The 15,607-nt window shown below is 40.4% G+C and overlaps 2 protein-coding genes across 2 annotated transcripts; one reads left to right on the top strand and one right to left on the bottom strand.

Annotated features, from left to right (window-relative positions):
- Positions 1-41: 41 nt before the first annotated feature.
- On the top strand, positions 42-5,415 carry arpc5a (actin related protein 2/3 complex, subunit 5A). The gene is made up of 4 exons (XM_053646321.1): positions 42-361; positions 1,215-1,286; positions 2,270-2,446; positions 3,089-5,415. The coding sequence occupies exons 1-4, from the start codon at positions 218-220 to the stop codon at positions 3,149-3,151; spliced, it is 456 nt and encodes a 151-aa protein (XP_053502296.1). The 5' UTR covers positions 42-217; the 3' UTR covers positions 3,152-5,415.
- Positions 5,416-7,162: 1,747 nt separating this feature from the next.
- Positions 7,163-13,689, bottom strand: rnf2 (ring finger protein 2). The gene is made up of 7 exons (XM_053646320.1): positions 13,607-13,689; positions 12,578-12,695; positions 11,488-11,648; positions 10,652-10,867; positions 9,440-9,712; positions 8,341-8,512; positions 7,163-8,218 (listed from the first exon to the last, which is right to left on the bottom strand). The coding sequence occupies exons 2-7, from the start codon at positions 12,662-12,664 to the stop codon at positions 8,117-8,119; spliced, it is 1,011 nt and encodes a 336-aa protein (XP_053502295.1). The 5' UTR covers positions 12,665-12,695; positions 13,607-13,689; the 3' UTR covers positions 7,163-8,116.
- Positions 13,690-15,607: the final 1,918 nt, after the last annotated feature.

Genomic DNA, 15,607 nt, shown 5'->3' with positions numbered 1-15,607 from the left:
TGCTGCTGTGATGAGATTTTCACATAGAAAGCTAAACATTGACACCTTGTGGTCGAGTTTGTGCATTACAATGAAATAGAAACCGGAAGTCCTATACCGCTTGAGGGCGCTCTATGCGGAAGTGACTGCGGAAGGATTGCTTGCTTCCTGAAAAGTGCCGGGGGCTCGGGCTACTCTTTCTTTTTCTGTAATATAATAGCTTTACAAGACATTTAACATGTCGAAGAACACGGTATCGGACCGTTTCCGAAAGGTTGACGTAGACGAATATGACGAGAACAAGTTTGTGGACGAAGAAGAAAAAGGCGGTGAGAATCAACTGGGTCCGGACGAGGCCGAAGTCGACTCCCTCATCAGACAATATCCTTTATAGTTTATTATTTATTTATTCTAATCACATATTCACACCTGGATTTCGGTCATTTTTGGCTACGCTATTTTTACTTAGTGGTTTATATCTTGCTGGTTATTGACCGGTGTAGAAAAAGCCTCAGTATTGTCGGCTAGGAAATGTAAAGGGTGTGGTTAGCGCTCATTCATTCGTTACGCCGGCTGAATCTTAAACAGCACCTTACTCCCTACACACTACACACTACTTAGGTGACGTTACAGGAGCGTTCTACAGCCCGAGTAACGTACTATATAGTTTAAACGAGTTGTATTTGGGACACGACTTCGAATCGTCCTTGTTGCTGAGCGTTTAACAACCGTGCACAAAGATTGACAGTCAAGCAAAGATCATGTGTTTGTGTTTAGAAACGACTTTTCTCTTGCTCGTATGCTTTAGCAGAGTAAATCTAAACACTTCAAAGTTATAAACTTCTGTTACTTGTTAGCAACATTAGCCTTGCAGCTTCAGTGTAAAACTAAAGAAGCAAGTTAAAAACAATAAGCACGCCTTGGTTCAATAAACTGTATTTGGGTAAAGTGGAAAACCTTACATTTTTGGCCTTAATATTGCTTTAAATGTTTATTTTCCTGCATGTTAAAATGTTGTTCCTAAAACTAGGAAGGTAAGACATAAAGAGTGAAGTGAGCAGTGCGCTTCTGGATTTAGTTCACAAGTCTAATCAGGCTGAGAATGTTAACAAGTGGTCCTGAGAGATCCTGACATAACATTCATTATTTTCTTGGTCAGGTGTTCCTCAACATACAGCGGGTAAGATTGTTATTGTGATGCTGTTCCGGTAGTTTCTTCCTTAGCACCATGCACAGGGAATATGATTGGCGCTCTACAGGCCGCACTGAAGAACCCACCAATCAACACCAAGAACCAGAACGTCAAGGTGAGCTCCATCAAAACCGAGAACCAGACGTTTGCTGCAGGTTTGCCTCGCGCCTCCGGGGTTGAGGGTTCGAATCCCACTTCCGCCCTGCGTGCATAGAGTTTGCATGTTCTTGCCGTGCTTTGGGGGTTTCCTCTGGGTTCTCCGGTTTCCTCCTCCAGTCCAAAGACATGCACTGTAGGCCGATTGGTGTGTGTGTGCGCGATTGTGCACTGCAAAGGGTTGGCACCCCGTCCAGGGTGTCCCCCGCCTCGTGCCCGAGTTACGGGTGGGTGGACGCGTGGATGGAGTACTACACAACACTGATAGATTTAACCAAAAAAAATGAAATACACTGAAACATTTTAAATATTTCAGACCTAAATAAGCCCTTTGTGCACTGGTGTAGGAAAAGGGCTCAATGTCATTTATTATGTAATTAATTTTCACACATTTTTAATATGTTTTATATTCGATATGAAATATTGAACCAAGTGTGTATACACAAATAGTATGGCATGTAAGATATGAACAAATTTCCAGCAGGCATTCACTTCACATTTTCATCAGTGGCTAAATATAAAATGCCACATAACTCATTTGGGATTTGGGCTAACAGCAGGGACTGAACCTGCATGAAGACAGCGTTCTTCAGCCACGTTAGAAATGTAAACTCAAGTTGAACGAAACCCGGAAAGGACACATGAACATGTGTAAATAAATGAAAAATGAATTTGGACCAAAAAGCGAATGATGATGCCGCTTTGGAAGTTTCTTTACTCAAGAAAGTTATTACAATATCTTTACCCACAGTGGTTTATGTGAAATGAACGCTCGGTGTAGAAGCCACGCCCACTCTGTCTCTGGAGTTATAGAGTTATGAGTTCATAGACGTATAAATGCACTTAAATACTAAACCTACTGGCTAGATATAGATATCCTTCTGATGTTCAGTGCACTCGTATACCAGACATTTTAGCTAACCTGTATGTGTGTGTCTGCAGGACCGGGCTGAGGGTCTGGTACTGAAAGTCCTCACCGCCTTTAAGACTAGCGATATCGAGAAAGCGGTACAGTCTCTGGAGAAGACTAAAGTGGATCTGCTTATGAAGTACATCTATAAAGGGTTTGAACGACCATCAGAGAACAGCAGTGCAGTGCTGCTCCAGTGGCATGAGAAGGTACGCTGTGTGTGTGTGTGTGTGTGTGTGTGTGCGCGCGCGCGCGTGTTTGTTTACAATGTGGGCGAAGCTGAGTTTTTAAATCAAGAATTAAGTATTTCTATAGTTACATTTGAGTGCAAAAGTTTGTACCCCCACGGCTTCTGGATGAATAAAGAATACAGTTGTAGATTACGCTATAAAATAAAGAAAAATGTGGTTCGAGTTGATCTTCATGCTTATAGCTCAGTTAAAACACACTTGATGAACGCAGCAGGATGAATGGGGGTGCTTTAAGGAGCTGATGTGAATCGAAACCTTGGTTAAAATAGAAACAGATCTGTCCCCTGAGACGAAAATCACAACTAAATACTCTTTAGAAATGCTTTCAGTATGAATTGGCCTTTACTCACTTTCACACATTCTTATGAAAAGTGCCAATAATTTTGGGCTGCTTATCTAAAAATACGTTTTTTTTTTGTTTTTTTTAAGAAAAAAATTCCAATATGTGGTGATAATTTGAACTATGATAAAAGGTTATGCAAGTGTTTAAGGACAGGGAGAGATGCCTCATTAATGCTGCTGATCATCAGCACTTCAGTAATTACTGTAGACTCTTGGAAGTTGAACCTAAATGCTGTGTGTGTGTGTGTGTGTGTTTAGGCACTTTCTGTAGGTGGTGTGGGCTCCATTGTGCGAGTGCTCACAGCTAGAAAAACCGTGTAACTCTCTCCATCAGGACGCTTTGGCAGCGCTGGCACAGGGATTGGCTGGCACAACCTCAGCGCCAGGCTCATCATTACACTGTGGAGGACGTCAGCCTCTCTCTCTCTCTCTCGCTCTCTCTCTCGCTCTCTCTCTCGCTCTCTCTCTCGTTCTTTTTCTCTGTGACTTTCTACTCTCATTATTTTTCTCCCGTTCTGGGTTTCATCCAGCGACGGCAAAGCACAGCAGCTCAGATCTGTACATCACCTGAACAGCAATGTTTCTATTAAGCGGATTTGCAGATCTGATCTCTGTCCTTCACATGTTTACAAAAGCAGATGCTCCTCTGACTCCATCTGCTCCACCTCTTACACCCCAAGGAACTGTTAAAATAACTTAAAATGAATTAAGATACATGTAATTCCGGTATATTGTTGTTGTTATGATTATTATTATAATATACTGGAACGTATGAGTGTTGCAGGGATGACTGTTGTCCTGTAAGATGAAATATCATAAAGTCTCTCACCCCACAAACAGCTACCTAATGCTAATTAGCTCGCATAAGGGCACGTGTGCGCTTATGAAATCTGCAGGGCCTGAATCAGGTGCTTTGGTGCTATTACGTGTCAGTAAATGACTTTAATCAAATTTAATCAATCATGGTACAACATCCCACACCAGCCTCAATGCTTAGCATTAGCATACTTTCCTGGCTATAAGTCCCAATGGAGTATAAGAGGCATCCGCTTAGATTCTGTGACCGTGTCCGTCCATCTTTCCAACACAGTAGTGTGTTAATGCTCTGTTAGTCTTCTGCCACAGTCGACACCTCCGCTTAACGGATCACCTCTTCTCCTCTCTGTGTGTAGTTACGCTCAGTTGCCATCAAAGCACCTAACTGACTTACAAACTATGCCTGTGTCTTGCAAGCATCTGACGACAAACATTAAAGGTTTAGCCAAAATAAAGGACATTATGTTTGCTTATAATTAGTGGTAGGACGGTATACTGTTTTAAAAATAGGTACAGAGTTATGAGGTACCGGTACACATCACTATATATCCAGGTGTGTAAGTAAAAAAAATTTTTATAAACATTTCAAAAATGAAACTCGGACAACTTTGTATCTCTGCATTTTTTTCTAATAAACGACAAGTGGTAAACATGTAACAGTTTAACTAACGGAATAATTGAACAGTCACGCTGTCACTACAGTGTCATTTGTGGTGTTAAAATATAGTTGTGTTGACCATGATAACGAGAAATGTCCATACACATGGCCTTGTGGTTTTCACTATTTCAGATGTCACGGGATGTGACGCAATACTGACCTTTCTCAGAACCTGTAGAACCTCATGTTGCGTGTAATTAGTTCGTTTTAGTTGTACGGAGTCTATTCTTACAAAGTGAACATCATATCCGAGGAAAAAGTTGATATTCTTGATCGTTTGGTCTTATTTCCATGGTCGCGACACTTTCACGTTGACCGCATATAAGATTTAAACGCTACACAGCGCTTTAACGCTGAGGAGGCCATATTGCCCTGTTGCCTAGCAACATTGCTCTCCCTCTTGAACATTGACCATATTAGTTATCCCAATTCCCATTTTCAAAGCACAATTCTACAGATTAAAAGACCATGATGCTAGTTTGTATGATCATCGTACTGTGTTCCTGCAATACCGTTCCACCCATGAGTTATAGCTAAACATTTTGGCTTTATTTTATTACTGACAGCCTGTTCCTCACAGATGCTGATTTAGGATCAGCTCTTTACCATGTTTATCAGGACAGGACAAAACCAAAGACTGACCCAGCATCAGCATGCAGACTTTTGATCAAATACAATCCATTATTGTATTGTACTGAAATGTGTTTATGTATATCTTGATCACATGTAAAGACGTTATTTGGGTCTAAACTTCGCTCATGGTCTGCTGTTTAGTTTTAGGAGCCGACTTCCGGGAAGCTGAACACAAATACACCGTGTGTGTGTGTGTGCACGCATGTGTTCCCTCGAGTACTGCACCATATTGCTGGAACTAAACATTTCCAGCTGAAGTGTGTATTCAGGGAATGCTCTTAGTGTAGCCTTTATATAGTCCATCAAAGAAACCATATGTGATGAACAGACTGACATGGCCACGTTTGAGAGTTTCTAGTTGTGCATAGCACTCAAGTGCGACTATAATGTACCAGTTTACCAACTGCCTTATGAATTATTCCTTTTATAATGTGTTGTCCATTTTGGAAGCAATAAAAATTGTATTAATTATAAACTGTCTCATGTTCTGGAGTGATTATTCTGCATGTCTAGTAAACAAATAACCGGGTAGAATAAAACAAGTTTCTGGACAGGTGTACTATACATTCTTATATCCAGGTTGGCCCCCTGGTGCCACCTTCAGCCCCTAGTTCAAGGACTAAAGCAGTATCCATAGGTTTTGTTGTACTGATTAAACCAATTTCCACTAATGTACGTGTGATATGTACTTTGTCTGCTGATTTACTTCAGTCACATTTGAGGTTAATCTCTTTGTGTAGTTTTTAATATTTAAACATCATTATCAGGTTGTTTTTCTTCTGTACTAAACAAAGCAAAGTCTCCCATAACTTCTGATCTCACACGTTGAGGTAGTTGTTCTAAGCTGATTTAGACTTGGTTGCAGTGGGAATTACATCGCTGGTGTATGTATTCAGTTAAAAGGCATCTCTAAACTCAGCCACAAGTTAATCTGTTAATGTTTGAATAAAAAGCTGGGCTGAGATTAAAATAAAATGTCCAGAGCACAAAAATAGTGTTTTGTCTGTCATGCTGGAATTGGACCTCGACGCAGCAGGCAGCTGTGAGGAGGAAAGCCAACTCTGGAAAGGCTGCTGCATGAGTGAAGAGCAAGTTTGAAATAAAAGCTAATGAGACTGTTGGTCAGCAAATCAGTCACATTTCAGGCATTGATCCCAGATACTAGAGAAGCACAGATTAACCCTTTTATTTTTGGACACTTTTGGATATGATCTCAATATCAGAGCTCAATATCAGCCAATTCCGGATACTGACACCATCCCGGTAACCAAGCCTCCTGCTTCTGATGTTTATGCAAAGCATAACATGAGCAAATTTATGTCCTGTGTTCATGTGCAGAATCAGAAATTTCCCAATCTAGTCTGATGTGATACTAATGCAGTGTTTCAGCCTCATACACTTTCATGCAGTTTCTGTGGCTCTAACCGAACAACTTCTGCTGTAAATGCAGCATTTCCAGTCCACACAAGTTCTGGCTTAGGCACTTGGCGGAAACTTGCCAGGGGTGGAACCGGCGCATTGTGTTCCTAATAAGCACTCCTGAAATAATTTCTGCTGGTCCACCCCCACCACACCTACCCCTCGTCCCACGACACTCTGTGTTCTGACAATACACACCGCAAGAGTGCAGAGTCCTCATCAAAGCGGTCAGGAAAACAGTACTGGCAACAAGCAATCAAAATCCCCACTCTTCATTTGTGTTTATGATGTTGCACTGATGTTTCTAGTCCCATCTCCACATACCATTGAGTGTTCTCAAGTCTGTGTTTTTCCTCGGAATTGGATTACTTTTGAACTCCTGCAAAAACATTACCATTTTGAAGTGGACATCTCTTTCTTCCTCAGCAAAACTCGCACAAAAGGTCTGTTGGTATAGGATTCAAGTATGAGGTCTGACACGAACTTTGAAAGTGAAAATGTATGTCAAGATATGATTCATAGGATAACATTTACTATTTTATGAAACTCTTTATGTGCAAATGGTATTATGGAGTCAAACGCGAAACACTGAGACACAATGCTAATCTGGTAGCTATAGCTTTCCATTAGGTTAGCTCTAATAAAGCAAACTTTGGACATCAAACATGTCTTTGCTGATCCACTACATATGCAGTAAGTAACTAACAGCTAATAAAGAGTTGACTAATATAATATAATTGAGTTATTAATGACAGAATAATAAAGTAATACTATGCGAATCATATTACCGAAATCACATCTACAAAAGCTTTCATTGCAGCACTTGCATACTGTCTTTTATTTTCCAAACAAATGTGGTTTACATCTTTTCCCCGAAAACATCAACATGAACCCATACTTATGCAAATGGTGTCCAACTAAAAATACTTCATGCTCTGAAAGGTTTGTCATGAACGGTGTTGCTTTTATGAAAGACGCCTATATCAAAACTCTGCTCCATTTCGGTGTACAACTGACGGCTACTGATGTATTGCGAGTAGATGGTTGCTTACTGTGACCGGTTTCCAAGATGCCTTATTGTGAAGTGATGTCATATGTACAAAGTCAAGAGGTCAGTACAGCCAGCTGAAAATATACAGTAGTAATATAATGTCGATGTGTAATGTGACATGGACAGTGCAGACCAAATTGAGTCTTCATATTAACCTCAACACAGTGGCAAAAAAAAAGGCAAGTCAGCTTTTGTAAATGCTTATAGAAGCAGAGCGATTGGTCATTAAAATGCACTTATGATCTCTCACAGCTTGGGAGATCTCACTGGTTTACACTAAGGTGAGAGGATATTGCCATTGGCTGCCATAGATGGTTAAGTTTTCCCCAAAGCCAAACAATCACTATGAAAACACACGTTTACATGGTGTTGTGATTGTATTATTAGAGATGAACCTTAGTGTAGGCTGCATCAGACTCCTGTCCATAACAGACTGCTGCTCGGTATGGGACACTATAAACTGACCGTGTCAACTTAAAGGGGAAAAAGAAAAGAGTATCAAATACCAGTATGTCTCCCAAAGTCTCCCCTCCCCCAATATCTATAATCCCCTGGGCCTGTTTTCCTACAAAAAAAGCGATTTTAAAAAAGCAGCCACAGTTGTTAAGGAGCAAGGGCTCCACGCCAAGAGAAAGATAGAGAGAGAAAGGAGGAGAGAGAGCAAAAGAACATCCATCAGTCCATCCTAGAGCCTCACATCCTGCCGGATTCATTTGTGCTCCTTTGTAGGAGCAAAGTACAGCTCCATGGGTTTGTTAACCTTCCAGTATTTCTCGCTCACCAGCTCCAGGGAGAAGGATCCATTGAGGACCTGAGACAGAGAAAGACACGACACGCTTATATAGTGGATCAGTCGGTTGAACTTTGATTTAAATATCTTGCAACACTGTAGTGGGACTGAAACCTGTACATGTTCAATGTTAAATCACTCACTGTGAACTGGTTGTTGGCTGTGGGAATGTAGATGGTGTACTGTTTCTCGCTGGCAGCCTCTACATTGATAGGACTGGCCTCTCCGTTCTTGCGCAGTTCCTCCAGGGCGAGTCTCACGGCCAGGTATTTTGAGAGGTGATCAACTGTTGCGTTGCCCGAAGTCTTAATGTACCTAATAGCATGCAAAAATGTCTTTATTAACCCTCAAAGATCAATAGTTTTAATGCTGAACAAAGGTCCAAAGGTTGACCAACTTGTTGACACTATATAGCTAAAAATATGTGGATACCTGCCTGATGTGCATTCTGAACATCCTGCTCCAGATAGTTTGTGCCCCATTGCTGTTCTAACAAACTCCACGCTTCAGGGAAGACTCTCCACTAGATTATGGAATGTGGTTTTGCATGAGGGGTTGAATGGGGATTTGCTCATCTAGCCACAAAAGCATTACTGATGTCAGGAGAGAAGCCAGGGATTTACAATTTATCCCAAAGGTAATCAGTGGGGTTGAGGTCAAGGCTCTGAGCAGGCCACTCAAGTTCCTCCACACTAACCTTGTCTTTATAGAGCTGGATTTTGTGCACAGGGGTATTATCATACTTGAACAGGTTTGTGCCTCCTAACTCCAGTGAAGGGAAACTGTAATGCTACAGCATACAAAGACATCCTATACAACTGTGTGCTTCCAACTTTGGGGCAACAGTTGTCCACATACTTGTTGTCCATATAATGTATTCTAGAGATTAGATTAGCATTTGATTCAATTGAATAAAATGTTATTTTATAAAGCAGCTTTACAGAAGTCTAACGCTGACTGATTCGCATCACTGAAGGTCAAATGAAACAATATCAAAGGAAATAGTTCCTCATTGCAGGTGTGTGTGCACAGGTGATGGTGGAAATACTAGATGGGGACACCAACATCTCTGTTTTGTCTCAAATTTACAAAGACCAGACAGTTTAATTTCACCTTGCTACTCTCTCAGGTTCAAAATGATCTGGCCATAACCTCTTTATGACTGTTAAAATGAAAATTAGTAGTAGAGACTTTAGTATTGTTCCAAGTTGACTGAAATGGAAAATAAAATGCAAACAGCACCTGGTTTGGGCAGCGTCCTCCTTCTCCATGAGAGTAGGATGAGGCCTGAAGACGAGCTCGATCTCGCTGGCTCCATCCAGAGCTGTGTCCCCTCCTCCGTTCTCTGTGGTGTTGTCCATGTCCAGGCCCGAGTCGTCTGAGGTCTTGGTGCGTTTGATGCTGGGTCCTGCCTCCTGGTTACTGTGGACAGAGGCATTACTGCAGTGCGAGCTGTCGCCGTTGTCTTCTGCCCCGCTGCCATTCTCGATCTGGTGCTTCTTCCCTCGCTGCAGTCTGGAAGAACAGATATTGGCAGATCCACAAAAAATTTGATTAGACAATAGAAAATGTCACAGAAGCACAGCTAACTTTACACCCTCATTTTTTAAAAAAAGCCACGATTATGCAAACTAGAACGGCTTTTATCTCTATGTTGTGTCCCAGTCTGTATTTGGATACTGGAGCACGAAGGGCTTGGATATTTGTGATGCAATAACGCTCATCTGTCATGTTTAAGACTATTTAAAAATGTCAGATTCTCTTGATTAGTGTTGTTGGCTGGTTCATTTATTTTTTATTGATTTGGGGTTTCTGTTGTTTGTTTTTTTTGCAATTCAGCTGTTTTAGCACAATTGTCAAGTAGTATATTAATGAAATAAGTGAGATTAATGATTAAGCTTGTAGGTCTAAGAAAATAATATCAAAACTGTATCTATCTATCTATCTATCTATCTATCTATCTGTCTATGTAATAGTGTAGTCTTTTTAATTGAATGCAGGCATCATACAGCATGAGATCCCAGAACTTTCAAAGACTTGCTTGCCAAGCAGTTCCTCATTATCCAGCTGGATTATCCGCATGCTGGAATTGAATTGCATTTTCCTGGAATCATTAGGAAACCAGGCCAGTGGGTGTGAGGTATGAACTTGTGTAGCCTGAAGAAGAGTGACATTGATGCCTTTGGTTCATTTTCTACTTCTTTAGACACGTTTAACATAAGGAGCATGTGAGAAAGGGTGGGACTACAAATGTTGATGCAAAACTGAGTAATTATAAATAAAGAGGCATATACAGAAATCATGGTGGGGGTAAAGCATGGAGAATAATGAGCTGGCCATTTTTTTTTTTTGGCCACACCGAAGTGTGAAAACTTGTGAACTATACGGTTTAACCAAAACTCCAGATGTTCGATATTTTTAATACACATATATAATAATGGAGTGTGTAGTGACCTGTTCAGGGCCTGGATCTTGAGGCCCTCCTCGATGCTGTGGCTCAGAGCCTGCTGGTTGTTGTGTTTGCTGATGCGAGCCAGCACTCGCTCCTGGTGCGCCTCGTACTCGTCTCTGCTCGGGTAGATCTTGCTGATCAGGGCATCAAAGTTCGGGTCAGGACGGAGCGAGCGCTTCGACACCAGCTTCTTCCTGCACGTCGGACACTCTTTATTCCTGCACAAAACAAGATGACGGGTTACTCATTAGACTTGTACTGAAAGACACAGAACTGTCTGCTGTTGCGATAATCGGGATCATTTTAAATTCATTCATGGGCTTACGCATCAAAAACCACCAACACATGCAAATTAAGTCTATTTAAAAATGATTACATTTTGTTCCCCCACCCCCTCCCTGATTTCCAGGTCATATGTGCGTCTGCTTAATCATTTCTATGCTTTTTACAGTCATATTTTAACTGCTTCTTTCTGTATCATGCCGAGTATGACTTTGGGCTATATTCCCTAAGTGCTTATAAGAACGCAAAAGGAGGTACAAGACTGTCCATAACACACCCAGTTGACTTTACTGTACACACTGCTGTGTCTATAGCTATATTTTTACGCCTTCTTTAACCTGACCTTTTCATAGTTGTTGGATTTTTTGGTTTGTTGGTTTTATATGTTCTAATTGTGAATGCCTCTTATAATCTACAGCACTGAGTTAAAGAAATGCAATGTATATGCATATAAATATACACGGGGTGTGTGTGTGTGTGTGTGTGTGTGTGTGTATCGGTAACAATCTACAGAGCAGTAAGAAGGGTGCTGTTTTGGAAACAGTGTGTGACTGACCCAGATCTGAGCGCTGTGATGATGCAGTCTGCACAGAAGCGGTGCAGGCACTCCTTGGTGGTCATGGTGTTCTTCAGCATGTCCAGGCAGATGGGGCACATCAGCTCACTGTGTAGGCTACGAGGGGACACAGCAATCTCCAGACCATCTGTGATGGCCTCCTGATTGAAGAAGAACAGCAGCCAAAGAGATTAACACCAGGAGCCTTAGACAATGACTGAGTACTGAGACAACGCACTAGTGTACTGTTAGTCGTATTGCTGATCATCAGCTTTTTCAAACATTTCCGTTCTAGTTTGCGTTTCTTAGCTTGCACACTGACAGAAAAGCCGAGAACGTCTTAATTTTCCCTTCGCAGCTCCCAAATCAAATATGATTACATTACAGGGTTGTCTCAAAAGTCTCATACATAGGGGAAATTAACACTTTAGCAAAATGTCTTCCAAAATTGACTTTTATATATATATATATATATATATATATATATATATATATATATATGTGTGTGTGTGTGTGTGTGTGTGTATGTATATAGATAGATAGGTAGATAGCCTTTAAGAATGCCTTTGACTAAAGAAGTTATTGAAACGTATTAAAATGATTCTTGTGGTTGGATTGGGAAGCTGTCGCAATGTTGCGATGGACTTTAACAGCAAACGTGGTGAGCACATCACACACGACGCTGTTGCCAAACTTATTCACAAATTCAAAAACCCTGGAAGTGTTGCGGACCAACCAAGAAGTAGACGTCCAGGAACATCCACTGACGAAGGCACAACCGACATGGTGCTGCAAACATAGTCCCCAATATATGGACACTTTTGGGACACCCTGTATTATTAACTCATTAGTTAAGGATTTATTTGGATATTATATTTAATCCCATTGACAACTGTAGGTTTGGTTTAAAATATTCTTATATAATCGTTATGTCTTACAGAAAACAAAATCCCCAAGGTCCAAAAGGCAAACTATTTTTTCCGAATGGTAAATCACGATCAAGGAGACAGCGGTACTGAAAGCACCTAGTATTAAGTGTTATTATGTTATTGGGCAGTATGATATAACGTTTTGGCACCCTTACACTTACCTGTGGCGTTCTCTGTAACTCATAGAGGCTGAGCTCCCAGGTCTTGCTGAGGGGTTGAACCCCGTTAGTCTGCACTGTCTGAGTCATTGCTCGGCGCTGATGTAGACACGAATCACCTCTATGACCGAGTGAACAGAAGGAGCATTCATTAGATTCATGTTTTAAACGCTGAGACTCATACTGGTCCGTCTTCAGCCACATACATGTAATAATCCTTCCAACAAATCTAGACTGAAATCAATAATGACATTCATTCTGAACACCTGTCAAGTACCTGCAGTGTTTACCAAGTAAACTGGCTCACACAATTCCACTTTTTTTTTGCTTGAATCCATCACCTCACTTGATGATGGAGTTTGATTTGCATGTTAGATGACTAACTAGAGCTAAAGTTAAACAGGAAAGTAAAACATGATCCAGCCATGCAGTCAAACAGGCCAGTGTTTCCCACAATCTGCCCACTTTATCCTCTTGCACGGCACATTTGAGTGCTTTCCTACACTCCAACACCCAGTTTGAGATCATATAATAATACTGGATCGTGTTTATTCAGATGTACTAAAGCAAGACGTTTACAATGTGCTAAGTATTATTGTGGGAATCACGGAAAGAAAGAAAAACTGTCCACAGCTAATATTAGCTAGAGAAGCTTCTCAACTCTTTGTGTTAGCAAATACGTAGGGTGGAATAACAAAGCAGAAAAACATGCCCTGTGAACGTCTGCTTTAACCCATGAACTCATTGTAAAAGTGCAGAAACGTTTTAAATGAGAGTGAAAATGCGGGTGTGATATCGTTTTGTCTCGCGCTGTCAAGAATAATCGCAGTTAAGGAGCGACGGCGGCGAAGCGTCTGGCTAACGCAGCTAAGGATGTAGCTTTAATTAGCAACATAAACATCATTCTGCGGGTCAGATTACATCATTCTCAGCCGCTAAATCATCTTATACACTGAGTGTTTACGGCGAAGTCTTAATAACCACCAACGAGCGTGTAAATAAAGCGTAAATAGAGCTTGTTTACACACTTACCCTTTTCTGTGTTGTGGATACTGTTCCTTTCGCCTGCGCGTTCTGAAAATCTCAATATGGCGGATTTTATGACGACCCCGCAAAGGATTGTGGGAAATGTAGTAATGCGAATGTAGGAAAACGGGACAGTTGCTTAAAAAAAATCACACTAATCTTTTTCAGATTCTTTTTAAAAGACAGGTAGGTAAACTATGTGCTCAGGATCTGAGCAGAAATTTTATGTGTATAAATATTATTGGCCTAAGTAGGCTACATACAATATATTTTTTCAACCCTTAACTTGTATTTCATCAGCAAAAATATTCTTTTAGTACCTGAATTACCCAACAACAACAAGATCAAGAACAACAATGAGAACAACAACACTATGAAGAAAAACAAAAACAGTAATATCAACAACAACAACAACAATAACAACCTGTTAGGGCTGCACCATGGCTACAATGACAATCATCTTTTTTCATTTTTAAAATGAAAAAAGAAACTGTGGTTTAACCCTTGGCCTTAACAAAAGTTTATTAAGTTGCTGATAAAAACCTATTTGGAATGCTTGTTTGTGTTTGTGTCACCACAGCTGCAGCCGAATATCCCTACTACTACTACACAGTAGGCGAAAAGCAGCACACCAAAGGAGTAGTATGTCCAAATTCTGAGTATTAATAAAACAGTAGAAGAGAAATTCCCGGATGACCTACTGCTTCCACCGAGATTCTGCAGTATGGAACCAATGGACACTGCGCTATCCCATAATGCAGTGGGACTGGCATGGAAGAGCTGTCAGAATCCAAAATGGTGGAAGGCAGCGCGTCAGCTCTTTTTAAACATGAGAGCTAGAGATATTAAACATTGTTCCTTTTGGTTATACCATACTTGTTTAACAACACCTGAGTAAACTGATAACTTGTTGAAGGTTTAAACAACAAAAACAGTTACATTTTTGTGATTATTATGATGTCGTAGGTCACATGATAATGCCAACATGGTGGATGTAGTAGTAGTAGATGTAGATACTGATCAGTATGTACAGTGCTGTGAAAAAAGTATTCAAAGGACCTACAGGCCTCTCTTGCATCAATAAAGGTCCCTGTTCATGACTCCACTATATAAGTCACTGGGCAAAAATGGCATCCATGGAAGAGTGACGAGGTGAAAACCACTGCTAACCCATAAGAACATTAAGCCTCGTCACCTTGATTATCCTCAAACCTTTTGGGAGAATGTTCTTTGAATTGATGAGTCAAAAGTGGAACTGTTTGGAAGACAGGGGTCCCATTACATCTGGAGTAAACCAAACAACGAATTCCACAAAAAGAACATCATGCATACAGTCAAGCATGGTGGTGGAAATGTGATGGCATGGGGATGCTTGGCTGCTTCAGGACCTGGCCAACTTTCCAAAATGAATTCTGCTCTCTACCAGAAAATCCTAAAGGAGATTTCGTTTGAAGAACTATTTAGTATGAAATATACACAAAACCAGAAGAAATCAGGCAAATGGGGCAAATACTTTTCCACAGCAATGTCCTGAATCGAATGCTGCAGTAGTTACTGCCACAGACGCACTGTATACGGGCTACCTAAGATCCTGGGGCGGAATCTTAATTGTTAGACACTTAAACTTGCAAATAAATAATTAAATAAACACGAATTTGACCTAATCCACATTTAATTCCGTCAATATGGGACCACAGTTGTTCTAGTGCATATTAGCTTTTATTATTTCTAATATATATATATATATATATATATATATATATATATATATATATATATATATATATATATATATTTCAATGAATTTTCTTACACATTTGTAAACTACAAGCTTGGAGGATAATAACACTTTAGGACTGAATACATTTATTATGAATCTTTCAAGCGCCAAATGTAAATAAATAGGCTACATAAACAAATAAATAATGACAATTCTCCTTCTACTGCTGCTGCTATGACTATTTCTCCTACTACTTGGCCTAATATCCTTCGTAAATTAGTTACATA

This window comes from Ictalurus furcatus, chromosome 17 (genome assembly GCF_023375685.1).
Source record: "Ictalurus furcatus strain D&B chromosome 17, Billie_1.0, whole genome shotgun sequence".
NCBI classification, from domain to species: domain Eukaryota; kingdom Metazoa; phylum Chordata; class Actinopteri; order Siluriformes; family Ictaluridae; genus Ictalurus; species Ictalurus furcatus.
This window is presented reverse-complemented; position numbering and strand designations above follow the sequence as displayed.

Coding starts and splice junctions, on each gene's coding strand:
- rnf2 (XM_053646320.1), bottom strand. CDS start 12,664: ATGACTCAGACAGTGCAGACTAACGGGGTTCAACCCCTCAGCAAGACC. Junction 10,868..11,487: donor ATCACAGCGCTCAGATCTGG/GTCAGTCACACA, acceptor TGTTTTGTGCAG/GAATAAAGAGTGTCCGACGT. Junction 9,713..10,651: donor AAGATCCAGGCCCTGAACAG/GTCACTACACAC, acceptor CTGTTCTTCCAG/ACTGCAGCGAGGGAAGAAGC.
- arpc5a (XM_053646321.1), top strand. CDS start 218: ATGTCGAAGAACACGGTATCGGACCGTTTCCGAAAGGTTGACGTAGAC. Junction 362..1,214: donor TCGACTCCCTCATCAGACAA/TATCCTTTATAG, acceptor GCACCATGCACA/GGGAATATGATTGGCGCTCT. Junction 1,287..2,269: donor CCAAGAACCAGAACGTCAAG/GTGAGCTCCATC, acceptor GTGTGTCTGCAG/GACCGGGCTGAGGGTCTGGT.